Here is a 14,929-nt window from a genome sequence, read left to right as displayed (position 1 = left end):
GCCTTCAGCTTCCACAGGCCCTCCACATTCAAGTCTCTCTACACTGTTTCCTTTCTATTGGTCCAAGTTTTCCCTTCTTCTAATATACTCATTGTGTTAAATTTGACCCCACCCTACCCATCTCATTATAACCTAGCTGTCACAGTGCAGACTCTTTCCCAGAATGTGAATAAGGTCACATTCTGGGATCCTAGGGCTAAGACTTTTTATAGGAGGACGAAATGGAACCTATCACAATAGAAGAGAGAAGAAACCAGGCAAGAAATTCTTTTTTATCATCCCTGTGGGCAGCTCTATGCTGATGTTTTCTTCTTGAGAAGCTCCAGGGTTGAGCACATGTTAACCTTCCATGGGTCTCTTCATATTTGCTGTACCTCAGTGGCTGTCAGCATGAAGTCACTCTCTCACACATCTCCCCTTACCTCACCACCCTCATTCCACACCCTGTCCCTTCCCGTGGAAGCACATAATAATTATATCCATGTCAAAAGCCAGCGTGCAATCATTTTTTTTTTTTTTTGCAATCATTGTTTCAAGCTTTGCTTTTTAGACACCTAAAGAAGCAGGGAGCTCACACCTCTGAACAGAAGCCAATGAGATAGCAGAAAGTTGGAGGCAGCCTGAACAGAGGGTGGGGAAATGAGAGCAGAGTAGCTGCATTCTGGGCTCTTGGAAGTGTACCAGAGAAAGCAGGAAGGTTCTTGGAAGCAAGGGTGCCCAGGATACAGCTTCGCGGGCTCAGAGAGGAGGCACAAGAAAAGCAGGGGAGGTAGATGGGGGAGGAGGTGCGCCAAGAAGACAGAAAGTGGGACAGGCCAGGTAGGGAGTGAGAAATAGGCCAGAAATAGGCTTAGCAGATGCCGTGTTCATACCCATCATACAGCAGTTCATCTGAAGAGAAGGTGCTGGTCGTCACTTTCTGTGAGCCATGAAGCATTTCTTTCACCTCCAAATATTTTAGAAAGGTGGCAGTATTTGCACTGAGGCCTCCTTAGAGTCAGAATCACTTATTTTCTCTGCATTATTTCTGAATATGTGACTTCCTTTTGCCAGTTGACTTTAACATTCCTTACAGATAATAGACTAGAACAATTTCCTGCGAAATGGACCTCTGAGTATCACGTGGCATAGGTGCAGTCTGATTTCACCCTTTCGATTAGAGCTCTTATTCTCATCTAGTTTTTCTACACATCCCACTATTTTATCTTCTTTTTCTTAGTTTCCACTTTTCTTAGTGTATGTTTGTAATTCATGATAATCATATCCACCTGGGGCAGTGAGAACATAAACATGTCACACTGTACATAGTTTCACTTCCTTTCCTCTCCTTGTCCTATAATCTCCACCAGTCCCCAGATACCCTCCCTACTTCCATGCAGTCTGCTACTCTCTATCTCCTATGATCCACTATTTATTGTACCCTTTATTTATTTATATGAGCAACTTTGGGTTTGTCATATAAGAGGCCATGTGCTATGTAACTATCTGCTTCTGACTTATTTCACCCAGCATTATGGTCTCAATTTTTCTATAAATAACTCAAAGTTGGCATTCTTTGTGGCTGAGTAAAACTCTTCGTGTACACAGGCTACATTTTCTGTATCCAGTCATTTGTTGCGTGGCCTGTAGGCTGCCACTGAGATTTAGCTATTTTGAACTGCGCTGGTATAAACTTGATTTTGCAAGTATCATAGTAATATGATGTCTCCAATTCTTTTGGAAATATATGCAGAAGAGATACAGTTATGTCAAAGGAAATTACTATTTTTAATTTTTGGAGTAAATTCCATACAGATTTCTATACTTTCTATTCTACTAGTTTACATTCTTATGAACGAGATGGTTTCTTTGTCCCCCACAACCTCACCAGCATTTATTTTTGAATTCTGTGTGTGTGTGTGTGTGTGTGTGTGTGTGTGTGTGTGTGTGTGTGTGGTACAGGGTCTACAGGGTCTTGCTACACAGATTGGACTTGAAGTGATCCTCCTGTCTTTAATCTCCCAAGAGCTGAGATTACAGGAACACATCACCACACCCAGCCTCAGTTGCAGTCTCAGCATGCCCTCTGGGTGGGTGGGACCAGCACAGCACCCAGCAGATTAAAGCTTGGTCCCTGTGTCTGCTTAAGTAGATGCTTTAGTTAGCTGAGCTCTCTAGCCAGCCCTTGTTTTTTGAATTCTTGATCCTAAGCTCTGGAATAAGGCGAAATCCAAGTGTTCTTTGGATTTGTATTTTCCTAAACCGCAATGATGCCAAACATTTGTACGTGTGTGTCTGTGTATCTGTGTGTGTGTGTGTGTATTTTTCAGTAAGGGTCTATAGGGTCTCACTAAGTATTGGACTCATAGTGATCCACCTGTGTTCAGCCTCCCAAAGAGTTGGGATTACAGGTGTGTGCCAACATGCCCATTTTCAGAGGCCTGCAAGGTGCACCCAGGGTTCCAGGGCTGTAATGACATGCAGTACCAGGGAATCAAACCTGGGTCTTGGCACTTGTCAAGCAGGCTTTTATTCTGTTGAACTATCTCCCCAGCCCAGCAGTGCAGAACCTTTTCATTCTGATGTAATCCACTTTGTTGATTCTTGATTTATATCTTGTGCTGTTGGGGTTCCATTCAGAAAGTTTTGCCTCTGCCTAGGTCTTCAAAAATTTTAACTATTTTTATCTTCCAGCACATTCAGTGTTTTTGTTTTAATATGTAGGTCTTTGATCCACCGTTGTATCTTTAAAGATGACAACAGCATGCTCTCTAAACCAGCAGCTTGATCTTTCCTTCCGCCTCTGTTGCATGAAGGCATAGCTGCCTGTTCACCCTCAAGCTGCTTCTTCAAGTCTTGCCACTTTCTCTCATGCAGTGCTATTGATAAATAGAGAGAGAGGTGATATATAGTGACAGCAATGGCTAGTATTTCACGAATGCTTTCACTGTGATAGGCACTGCTTTAAGAATTTTATGCATTTATCATTCATAAAATATTTTATGCAAACCTGCTGCATATTAAATGTCACTCTAAGAGGGAGCTGTGCAGAGAACAAGGCAGACTCAGCCCCATGGAAAGTGCTGTGCTGGTGCAGGTCAGCCAGTAGACAAACAAATCTATGCACATGGAGTCATGCAGTGGGGTGCTCCACTGGGAAAGTAGAAGCACGATTCCATGGCTGTGAGTCCACTGTGAGCCACTGTGTGGGTGTGGGGCTGTTGGAAGCATGATTCTGGGAACCACCTCTCTCGGGAGTGACCTCTGAGTAGAAGATTGAAGGTACCCAGTACTGATCCTGCAACATTCTGGGGGAAGCGATGTTCTCATGGAAGTCACAGCAAGGGCACAGGACCCCAAGCACAAGTAAACTTGTCTGAAAAGTAGCTCCTTCCTTCCCATATAAAATTTTGCATTCTTTTTAGGGGGGTAGCTGGAGTGAATGGTATTTTCAGTCCTAGTTTTTTGAGGAGTTTTCACACTGATTTCCATAATGGTTGCACCAGTCTACATTCCCACCAGCAGTGTAGAAGGGTTCCTTTCTCCCTGCAGCCTCTCCAACATTTGCTGCTATATTAATGTGCCGAGCTATAAAAGGCTCAAGTCATCAACTTCAGACAATTGCCACTTGTGCTGATAACTCACTATTACTATGGACTATTGGACTATATTGGGTTATTTTGCTGAATTCAAGTATCTACAGTATTTGGACTGGCATCAAGTATAAAAAGGTCCAGGGCCAGCCAAATAGCTCAGTGGATTAAAGTGCCTGCTTAGGCAGATGCAGAGGCTGGGATTTTGATCCCCAGGCTGTCAACAACTCAAAAAGAGGAGCAGCCAGCAATCTTGAGTACTCTGTTTCCCAGCCTGGCCCAAGCCTACGTACCGAGGGAGACCTGGTGGTCATCAGTTGGATGTGCAGCTTCACTTTTGAGTGTGCAGCAAGACCCAGTCTGGATATACAGCTCCTTTCTCTTTGTTCAATGAGAAAAGTTTGTACTAATATTGTTTAGACAAGATAGCATGTCTCCGTCTTGTCCTCTGAGTAACTACTATGCAGACAACAATATGCAATGTATTAATTATTATAACTGTCCCCCTAACCTGTTTTGAAAGTGTTTCATTGCTATTTTATTTTTTGATTAAAATGAATAAAAAAGAAAAGGAACCACTCTGATGTGGCTCTATCTTCAGACACCTATGAGTGTAAAGATTTGGGAGTGGTGATGTGTGTCTAGAATCTCCTAGACCTCCAGAAGGCTGAGGAATGAGGATCTCAAGTTTGAGCCCAGACTGGGTGACTTAGTGAGACACTGGGTCAAATAAAAAACCAAAAAGGGGTGGAGATAAAGCTCAGTGTGAGGGCCCTGGTTCAATCTCCAGTATAAATAAATAAATAAATAAACAAACAAACAAACAAACAAACAATAACATGTGTGTAAAGGACACATGCTCCAGGTTTAAAAATTCAAACAACAGCAAAAGACATGCAATGAAATTGAAGGCTCTCCTCCTTCTCACTCCTGTGTTGCTCCTTTGGTCAGTAAATTCTGCTAATAATTACCTGACAATTAAGTAACATATTAGTGTGGCAGTATATGTAAATTCTTGATTTATCAACTTTCAGTAGTATTATTATCTATACTATCTTCAGACACAGTAGAATGGATAAGGAATTGAAGAATTTCTTCTTATCCTCTTTACTTCCTGGTTTTGACCTGTAATATCTGTGGGTTTTTCTGATGATTAGATTTCAACTTAATAGTAGTGTACTTATATCTCTTGTTTAATCGTCATTAGATAAACTCTATGGATTCTGCACTACAAAAAAACAAGGAAATTAGTGCACGTAAACTTCTCTCCTCTTTCCACCTCCAGATTTCTGTCAGCCACATTATCACTTTTCTCTTGAGCATATTTATGGTAATTAAGTGTTCTGTTCTTGGGTAATTCTGAAAGCTGAAAACCCTTAAACAGTATTTAAGGCATTATGATTATGTAAACACAATTCTCTGCAGCACCAACTACTGTGATTAGGCCCACAGAAAAAGAAATAAAAATCCTATGTAATTAAACCTTGGGCACTCAAAGGATAATGTTCTGTGAATGAGGGTCTCTATTCTCCACTCTATCAATTATCTAAAATTACCCCACACTTCAGCTTACATCACATTTGAACAACAGCTTTCTTAGATGGTCTTGTTTTCCTCAGTTTCTAATTGCCATCTTTTTATTACATTTGTTATCAAAGATTCATTCAGTTTTACTTCATCATTTAGAATTAGCTAAGAACTGCTAAGGATCTGCATTTCAAGTACATATTTATACAGTTTCTACTGTAGAAATGACTTGCCTTCTATCTTTGTCATATCCTTGTTGTAGGGACAAAAATACCTGATACCCACAATTAAAGGTTTATTTTGGCTCAGGTTGATAGTCCGTGGTTAGCTGGATATGAGGCAGAAATGGCACAGAGGAAAAGGTGTGGTCAGGGGAAAGCTGTTCACATCCTGGCGGCCAGGAAGCAGAGAGAGACGGAGGAGCCAGGGAGGGAGGTACCACCTTTAGGTCCCGTGGCAAGAAACTGCCTTAACCTGGCTCACGTCCTACCAGGAAGCCAGCTCTCGCACCCCATGATCAAATAGCCATTTATACATGTGAAAATTTAGTGGGACATTGCACATCCAAGTCACAATACCTTCTGAGCACAATCCTTATGGAGTTCCTGACACCCTGTGGACACTTTGCTTTCTAGGGTTAATGTATGGTCATCGCCTTGGAATATATGTATATTTTTTCATTGTATACCTGAGTAGCACATTTTCTTCTTTTCTATTTGAAAAGCTTATTTTTTTCTCTTTCTTACACAAGATCATATTGGTCTTTTTATCTTTAATTTTTTGTTTTGTTTTGTTTTGCTTCATTTTTGAGACAGCATCTGTTATGTAGTGCTGTCTGCCTCTGAACTTACTATGCAGCCCACACTACCCTGGAATTTTTGTCAGTCCTCCTGCCTCAGCCTCCCATGTGCAGGGATTACAGGCATGCACCACTGTGCCCAGAGAGCACATTTTAGAGATATATAACTATCACACTCATCACAGAGAATTTCTGAGTACCACATTTTCATGAGTCCTTTATGTTTTCTGTTTGGATTTTATTTTGTCTTCAAAGTTTATTTCTCCTGGAGATCGTGCTTCATTGACATAGCACTGCATTTAAGAGTTGGTCTCTTGAATTTGAAACTTGGCTTCATGCTTCAATGGTCTGTGGTCTTGGGCCATTTTGAGGATTCAGTCCTTGGTGTTCTCCTCTGCAACATGGGCAGAATTCAGTTCTCTTGTGAATTATTTCAGGATGAAATGAGCTAACACATATAGCTCTAACACCACTGTTAGAATGAGAAAGCCATATTCTTGTGGATTTGGGAAAGGTGAGGAGCATATTGGTGTGCTCATCTGATCACCCCAAACTGGCAGCCAAGACAAGTTCCTGAAGTGGTCAAGAAACTCAGGCAGGAGGCATCACAACTCCAGATTTTAAATTATACTGCAAAGCTACTGTGATAAAATCAGCATGGTACAGGCAATAAAACAGACCTGAGGATCAATAGAACAGATTAGAAGATGCAGACACAACTACAAACACACTCAGCCAATTATCTTGACAAAGGGGCCAAACTTGTTCACTGGAGGAAAGATAGCCTCTTTAACAAATGATTCTGGAAAAACTGGCTTTCCACATGGCAAAAACTAAAACTAGATCCAAGACTATCACTATGCACTAAACTAAAGTGAAAATGGATTAAAGATCTAAACATTAAAACAGAAATCTTAAATCTACTGGAAGAGAAGGAAAGTAGATTTCTTGAAGACATAGAGGTAGGCAGAGTTCATGAACAAAAACCAAACTTTTTGCATGGGGATTACTTCAAAGAATCAGTATCTGGGATTTTACCTTAATGAAAAGTTTTTGCACATCAAAAGAAATCACCAAAAGTGAAAAGAAAACCCACAAATTGGGAAAAAATATTAACAAACAGTCACTCAAAGGACTTCTATCTAGAATATATGAAGAACTAAAAAATTATCAAGGCCCCAAATTCAAAGACCAAATTCAAGAATGGGCAGTTGAGATGAATACACACTTCTCAGAGAAGAAATACACATGGCAAAAATATATGAAAAAAATGTTCAATAGCACTGGTCATTCAAGAAATAAAAATTAAAACAACAATAAGATTCCATCTCACCCAAGAAAGAATAACTATATAAAGAAATAAACTAATAACAAATGCTGGAGAGGTTGAGGGAAAATTGAAACCCTTCTCATTGTTGGTGGGAATGTAGACTGGTACAAATGCTGTGGAAATCAGTGTGGAGATTCCTTAAAAAACTAGGATTAGAAGTCCCATTTTAGGGCCAGCCAAATAGCTCAGCAGATTAAAGCACCCGCAAGCAGAAATAGGGGCTGGGGGTTCAATCCCTGGGCCTGCTGTGCTGGCCCAGCCCACAGGGTGCCCTGAGATGGCAACTGAGACCGGGAATGGTTCTGCACATCTGTAATCCCAGTACTTGGGAGGCTGTAAACAGAAGAATCACCATGAGACCCATCTAGTAGTGAAACCTTGAACACCCTTCCCTAAAATACAGAAAAAAAGTCCTATTCTACCCAAATATTTCCCCCCTTCTGGGTATTTTCCCAGAAGAACTGAAAAGATCAAACCACAGCAATATATGTGTACCCATGTTTATAGCAGCACAATTTGTAATAGCTAAATCTTAGAAACAACCCAAATGTCTATCAACTAAGGAATGAATCAAAAGATGTGGCATTTTTATATGAGCATTACTCAGCTATAAAGAAAGATGAACTTAAGGATTTCATAGGTAAATAGATGCACCTAGAGCTATACTCATAAGTGAAATAAATCAGACCCACATGTGTAAACATCATGTTGTCTCCCTAGTATAAGAACCTGAAAGAGTAAATAAAATACGACCAGTGCAATAGATATAGTAAAAGAGAATGATACTACTCAAAAGGAATGAACAATTGAGATGAGGGAAAGGAAAAAAGAGGGAGAAATCATGTATGTGTTCTCCTCTGCAGCATGGGCAGAATTCAGTTCTCTTGTGAACAGGACAGCTAAGATAATTGTACTACTAATTTCTATTGGTTTTGTGAAGATAGTAGTTAATGCTTAAAATTTTTACTTTGGCCCATTTTACATGTTTGTATCTGGTAGTTTGGGCAAGTACATTGAAGATAGCAATGTGCAAAATAGCAACCACTGTCTAATACCAATCATCTTGGGGTTTTTTTTCTGAAATTGTGTATTTTTTCTAATATCTTTTCTATTATTGTTCTTTTCTATTTAAAATAAAAAATAAGCCTTGTTCTGTTGCTGTGCATTTTTTTTTGCTGACTTCATGCTGTACTTACTTAACCTGGTGATTGACAGATAGGCCTCCAGGTCTCTCTTCTATACCTAAATGTAGATCACAGATAGGCCTCCAGGTCTCTCTCCTATACCTAAATGTAGATCATCGACTCATATCTCCACTTGCATGTCCAATGCTCCTCTCTAGTAGAACTAGTTCAAAATACATTTCTGATCATCTCCTCCAAATTTATTCTACCCATGCTATTTACCACCTCTGCATGAAGTTGTCATCCTTCAAATGTTCAGGTTAACTACTGTGGAGTCTTGAGTCTTGTTGATTCTTTTTGTTCTCTTGTGCTTCACATTTAATCAGTCAGGAAATTCTTGGTGCTGCATCTTCAAAATGTTCCCAGTATCCCACAGTTTCTGACTGCCACCACCACTTCACCTGGTCTAAACCATGCTCATCTCTTACCTGGGTCTTGTGGTGGCCTTGGAACTGGTCCTTCTTTCTCCATCTTGCTACTTACTGTCTGTCCACCTGCTTCAAGTATGATCCTCCTACCCTATGGCTTGTCCCCTCCTCTTGGGTCACTCCTTTGTCTGATACCCATTTGTGGTCCAAACGTTTGGTTTGGCCCATCTTCTTCTTGAGCACTTCTCTGACTACCCTATTTATATATGGGCTTCCTTGGCCACTTCTGATCTCTTTATTCTCTTGTTATTTTCCATAACACCTACAAGCTACATTACTGCATTACAACATGTTTCTTATTCATAAGATTTATTGTTTAGTATCACTTTTCCATGTCAGAATGTTAGTTCCTTGGAGGCAGGAATTTTAACATATCTTTTATGTTTGCTGATATACTCCAAGTATCCAGACAGTGCCTGCTCAGTTGTAGACACCGAGTACATATTCATAAACAAGTTAGCAGATTGCAGTAAAGGAAGCAGTTGTTCTCCTACTCAGATTGTTCCCCTGGCCCAGCTACTGGAAGGAAATACCTGGTGAAGGTGATTTGATAAGGGAGCATGATTTCCTCACAGAAAAGAATTATGTGAGGTAGGAAGATGGGTGACAGGAAATAGAATTCCTGCTTCACACCTGCTGAACCAACTGTATCAAAATTTCCTTGAGCTCTTACTTCCTGGGAAGTGAGTCTTTGAGAGGGCTGAGTTCCCCAACCCTGAAGGTGATTGAGCGTTTGCTGGTTGATGTCTCAGCAGGAATGCTATGAACAAACTCTAATATAAGAAATGCACAAGAAGCAGATAGCCTTTGAGGTCACTTTGAGAATTAGACAAGCAGTGTCTTCTTGATCGTTCTTACCTGCTAGCCTGAATCACAGGCAGGGGACTCCTGGCTCTCCGGGGTGGGGTCCTCATGACCTCTTTGTATCTCCATAACTCCGCAGCTGTGGGTACAGCCCTTCCTTTTCTTTTGCCTCCTCTGTAGAAGGTATCCTATTTTCAGGGCTGGCAAAGTGATAGTTAACCTTGACTAAGAAAAGGTGCCCTGGACAGAATGAGAGATGATTGAAGGACATTTGCTCTCAGCCCGACTTTTCTCTTTTTCCAACTTTCTCTTTCACTCACTATAAGCCTCACAGCCAGCTCTGGCTAAGAACTTTCCAAAGGGTTTGCCCACTGGTTCTGGAGATAAGTGGGTGTGGCATTCAGAGATGTGGGACAAACACAAAATATGAATGAGAAAGAGAGAAATGGACAAGGAGGCAGAAGACTGAAGGTGGGGATGTGGACCTGAGCATTCTCCTTTGTCATCTCTTTTTTTCCACAGTTCTTTTTTTTTCCTTTTTCCGTATTTAGGACAGTGTCTACAGGGTCTATAGAGTCTCATGACATAGATGAGAATTATAGTGATTCTCTTGCCTTCAGCTTCCAAAGGGCTGGGATTACAGGTACGTGCCACCATGCCCAGTCTCAATTGCTGTTTCAGCATGCCCCATGGGTGGGGCCAGCACAGCATGCCTGGGATCGAACCCTGGCTGCTGCACTGTGCCTAAATAGGAACTTTAGTCTGCTGAGCTATCAGGCTGACCCTCACAGTTCTTAATCTCTGAATCTTCCTGGTACCAGGTAACCTAGGCCTATATGACACTCTAGGTCTCACCCGAGAACTGGCATTTATTTAAACCTTCTTATGAGCAAATAATAGGCTCTTTGACAACAAGACTTAGAAAAGTGTCTCTAAGGAAATTAACCTTTTGCTTTTATTTCTCTAGAAAGTGTTGGAATAATACCCAAATCACAAAGGCCAATCTTTAAAATGCTAAATATATGCATTTCCATACCTCTCATCCAAGTTTCCCATTTCTCTGACATTAAAAAAAAAAAAAGGCGAGAGATTCCAGACGATTTCCTCTCCACCATCTTTTCAGCAATTGAGCACCTGCTGCACTGTGCTGACGATGCAGGGAGCATAAAGGCCAAACAGAAACTGACACAGCTTTTCAGTGAACGCAGGTACTTCACCATCTGCTTCCACAAACACCTGTGGGTGTTTGCACAAGGCTTGTCTCCATCCCTATGCAACTCATTCAAGCATCTGTAATTATGCTTGCCATAGTACAGATGAGGTCACCAAAGTTCAGAGAGTTTAGTGAATAGATACAGCCTGTGCGTGGGTCAGCTCCCTGACCCCAAGTCATACGTGCTGTTGTGCTCTTTCATAGAAACCTTTTCCTAAATGGCGTTCAAGAGCATTTGGCTAACTAGGAGCACGGACAGTGGTGCTAGATACTCCTACGTCCACTGTGTGGTCTCAGGTTAAACTAATTTCTTTAAGTCTCAGATTCTTCTTCACTTGCAGAACAAGGATGGATGGATACTTATTGCACAGGCTCTGAGCACTAACTTGAAAGATTTATGTAAAAAGCTTGGCATGATATCTGATACTTACTAATCTTTTAATCAGTAATAGCTATACTGAAGAATTAGCTCCCTGTTGCCTGAGTAGTATTGATCAGAGGGTATTGGAGGAGGGGAAAGACCACAAAGTTGGCTGACTGAGTGCACTTAAATTAGGAGACACTGTGTAGGTCAGCCAGATGTCAAAGAGAATGATGGATTGTGTGGAGTGACAAGACAGGGAGAAAGCAGGTCCACCCTTGGAGTGGATGGGCTCTTTCTTAATCACAAAAGCAAAGGAAGCTTAGCTCTTTTCTTTGATGGGCATCATTCCCCCATGACCACCCTCTTCTTTATAAGAGCTCCGAACCAAATATGAAATAAAGCTAATCATTTAGTGGAGCCAACAGATCATCTTCATGATCACAATGATTTATTTTGTGTCAGTTGATAGGCATTTGGGTTGTTTCCAAGATTTAACTATTATAAGTGGTTCTGCTATCCACACAGATGTGCATATAGTGCTGTGGTATGTTTTTTAACTCTTCTGGGAAGGTACATAGAAGGGAAATAGCTGGCTCAGGTGGGATCTCTAACCTAGTGTTTTGAGCAACCTCCAAACTGATTTTCACAGTGGTTGCACCAGTCTATGTTCTAGTAACAGTGGAGAAGTGTTTCTTTTCCCCCACAGCCTTGACAGTGTTTGTTATCAGTTGATTTCTTGATGACAGCCATTCTTACCCGGGAAAGATGGAATCTCAGTGTTATTTTAATTGCATCTTTCAAATAGCCAGTGATGTTGAACAGTTTTTCATATATTAATTTCTTGTTTGTATTTCTTCATCTGAGAACTGTATATTCATCTCAGATGCCCGTTTTTGTGTTGGGTCTTTGAATTTGGAGAGCTGGTTTATTTATTTCTATTCTTTATGTATGTTAAGTATAATGGAGTACTACTTAACCAAAAGAAGGACAAACTGGAAACTTTCACAGGTAAGTGGAGGGCGTGGGGATATAGCTCAGTGGCACAGTGTTGGCCTGGAAATCCCAAGATGATGAGTTCAAGTTGTGAGTTCAATTCCCAGTATCCCCAAAATAATCTCTATAGGCAAATGGATGCAACATGAGACCATACTCATAAGTAAATAAATCAGGCCCATGGGTGTGAACCTTTCATGGTCTTACTAGTGTAAGAAGCTGAATAAATAATTATAAATTGAGGAAAAACCTTTTAAAAGAAAAGAGAAGGAAGTGGGAGACGTCTGTGAGAGCATAGGTACTGGCTCTTTTTAGCATTTCTGGAGGGATACAAAGTCCTCTTAGGAAAATAAGAAATTGAACTCAGGACCTTGGGCTGCCAGGCAGGTGCTGCACCACTGAGCTTACCTCTTTTCTCCCCTTCCATTTCTTGCACTGGGATCATACATGCTAATCATGTATTCTACCATCAAGCTATACCTTCAGGCCCCAAACTAGATCTTTTTGAAGATGAAAATTTCTTTGGAATCACTGCATTATAATGAAGGAGACCATAGGATAAATTGAGTAATAGAAGTCTGTGTAAGCAGTCTGAAAGATCTGGGCTACCTGACCATTATGGCATCAAGAAACCTCTGGCACATGAGAAGTAACTTTCTTTTTGGGTCAAGATACTGGATAATGCAATGTTCAACAGAAATTCTCCTCAAATCCATTTCATTTAGGCCTTTTGGTGTGAAATGTAATAATATAGACAGTGAACCTTCAGAGAATGAAGACCTGCTGAATAACTTACTTATCATGGGAGTTGATATTGACATGGCTAGGAAAAGACAGCCTGGAGTGTTTAATAGGATGGTTACTAATGAACAGGACTTGCAGATGTTCCTTCTCTCCAAAGGAGCTAGCAAAGAAGTGATTGCTAGTATCATATCAAGATATCCACGAGCCATAACACGTACTACTGAAAGTCTTTCAAAACGGTGGGATCTGTGGAGAAAGATTATCACATCAGATCTTGAAATTGTAAATATTCTGGAACGTTCTCCTGAATCCTTTTTTCGGTCAAGGAACAATGAAGACTTAGAGAAAAATATAAGCTACCTTTGTTCAGTTGGATTGACCAGTAAATGCCTCTGTCGATTATTGACCAATGCCCCTCGTACCTTCTCTAATAGTTTTGATTTGAATAAGCAGATGGTTGAATTTTTACATGAAGTATGTTTGTCTTTGGGTTATAATGACCCCTCAGATTTTGTGAGAAAGATAATTTTCAAAAACCCTTTCATCTTAATTCAGAGCACCAAACGAGTGAAAGCTAATATTGAATTTTTACAATCAACTTTCACATTGAACAAGGAAGAACTACTAGTTCTGATATGTGGTTCAGGAGCTGGAATCTTAGACCTTTCCAATGATTATGTAAAAAGAAACTACAAAAATATCAAAGAGAAGCTGTTTTCCTTGGAATGTACTGAAGAGGAGGTACAGAAGTTTGTCTTAAGCTATCCAGATATGATCTTCTTGGCAGAGAAAAAGTTTAATGATAAAATAGATTGCCTCATAACAGAAAAAATTGGTATTTCACAAATAATTGAAAATCCTCGAGTTCTAGATTCAAGCATAAATACCTTAAAAAGTCGAATCAAAGAATTGGTACATGCTGGTTATGACTTGAGTACATCAAACATCACTATTCTGTCTTGGAGTCAAAAAAGATATCAAGCTAAACTAAAAAAATTAAAACAGCAGTTGGGGCTTAACTCTTAAATAGTAGTATTTATTTTTTGATGTATCAAGGGAGGATTTTGATTTCTTAACCATTGATGTATGTATAATGATTGTTTGGATATTTTGGCTTAAAGTTTGTAGAAACTCATAGTTGGTATGATGGAGTTACTTCTCCAAGCTACTGCTACTCCAGTTTGAACTAATGTCCTGTTATGTAGGCTGCAACTGCTGTGCAGTGTGATAGTTCCTAAGTGCTGTACAGAACAGTATAAGAAGACAACAACAATAACAACAAATTGACAGATTCATTGGGGTAATTCTGTTGTCTGTCATGGTTTGAATGACATTCCATTTTATTCCAGCATATCAAATTAGAGTTCATCCTAAAAATAAAATGTAAAAGCAATAAAAATCTAACAGGAGGATTTTTTAAAATGTAATTACAAGTTCCATATTTTCCATTTAAACCATTACTGCGATGTTATACCTCTTCCCTAAACCCCATAATTTACAAATCGTATGCTCGTATTCTTTTGAAGACAAGGACACCTGTGGTGGGTTTTAGAATGGACACCTAAAAGATGTTAATGTCTAGTTCAGCTGTGAATGTCATGTTACACTGTAGTGGACTTTATAGAAGTGATGAAGCTAAAATGTGATTAGTGAAGGCCCTTGAGAAGGGAAGAGCATCTTAAATTATTTGAGTGGGCCCAATATAATTATAGGATCCTTAAAAGTGAGAAGGGAAACACCACAGGCATGTTATAAGAATGACTTGGTGACTTTTGCTGGCTATGAAGGACAAAAGGGCTGTGAAACAAGGAAATGTGGGTAGTTTATGAAAGGCAAGGAACAGATAGCCTTCCTTTAAGCCCTCCCAAAATGAGGGCAGCTTCACTGGCACCTTGATGTTAGCTCAGTGAGGTCACTATGAAACTTCTGATCTGTAGAACCATAAGAATGGATTTATGTTGTTTTAAACCA

At 40.1% G+C, this 14,929-nt stretch overlaps 1 protein-coding gene across 2 annotated transcripts; it reads left to right on the top strand.

Moving 5' to 3' along the window:
• Nucleotides 1-12,477: 12,477 nt before the first annotated feature.
• On the top strand, nt 12,478-14,213 carry LOC101577604 (transcription termination factor 1, mitochondrial-like). Of its 2 annotated transcripts, none has more exons than XM_004636817.2 (2): nt 12,478-12,512; nt 12,689-14,213. In XM_004636817.2, exon 2 carries the CDS (start codon nt 12,833-12,835, stop codon nt 13,982-13,984), a length of 1,152 nt encoding a protein of 383 aa, XP_004636874.1. In that variant the 5' UTR covers nt 12,478-12,512; nt 12,689-12,832; the 3' UTR covers nt 13,985-14,213. The 2 variants fall into 2 exon arrangements, with proteins under 2 accessions (XP_004636874.1, XP_023577326.1); XM_023721558.1 differs by having other exon boundaries at nt 12,485-12,512; nt 12,618-14,213.
• The last annotated feature ends 716 nt before the right edge of the window (nt 14,214-14,929 follow it).

The sequence above is a fragment of the Octodon degus genome, unplaced genomic scaffold (assembly GCF_000260255.1).
Source record: "Octodon degus isolate 3935 unplaced genomic scaffold, OctDeg1.0 scaffold00083, whole genome shotgun sequence".
In the NCBI taxonomy this organism is placed as follows: domain Eukaryota; kingdom Metazoa; phylum Chordata; class Mammalia; order Rodentia; family Octodontidae; genus Octodon; species Octodon degus.
Note: the sequence above shows the minus strand (reverse complement) of the source record. Positions and strands in the feature narration are given on the sequence as shown.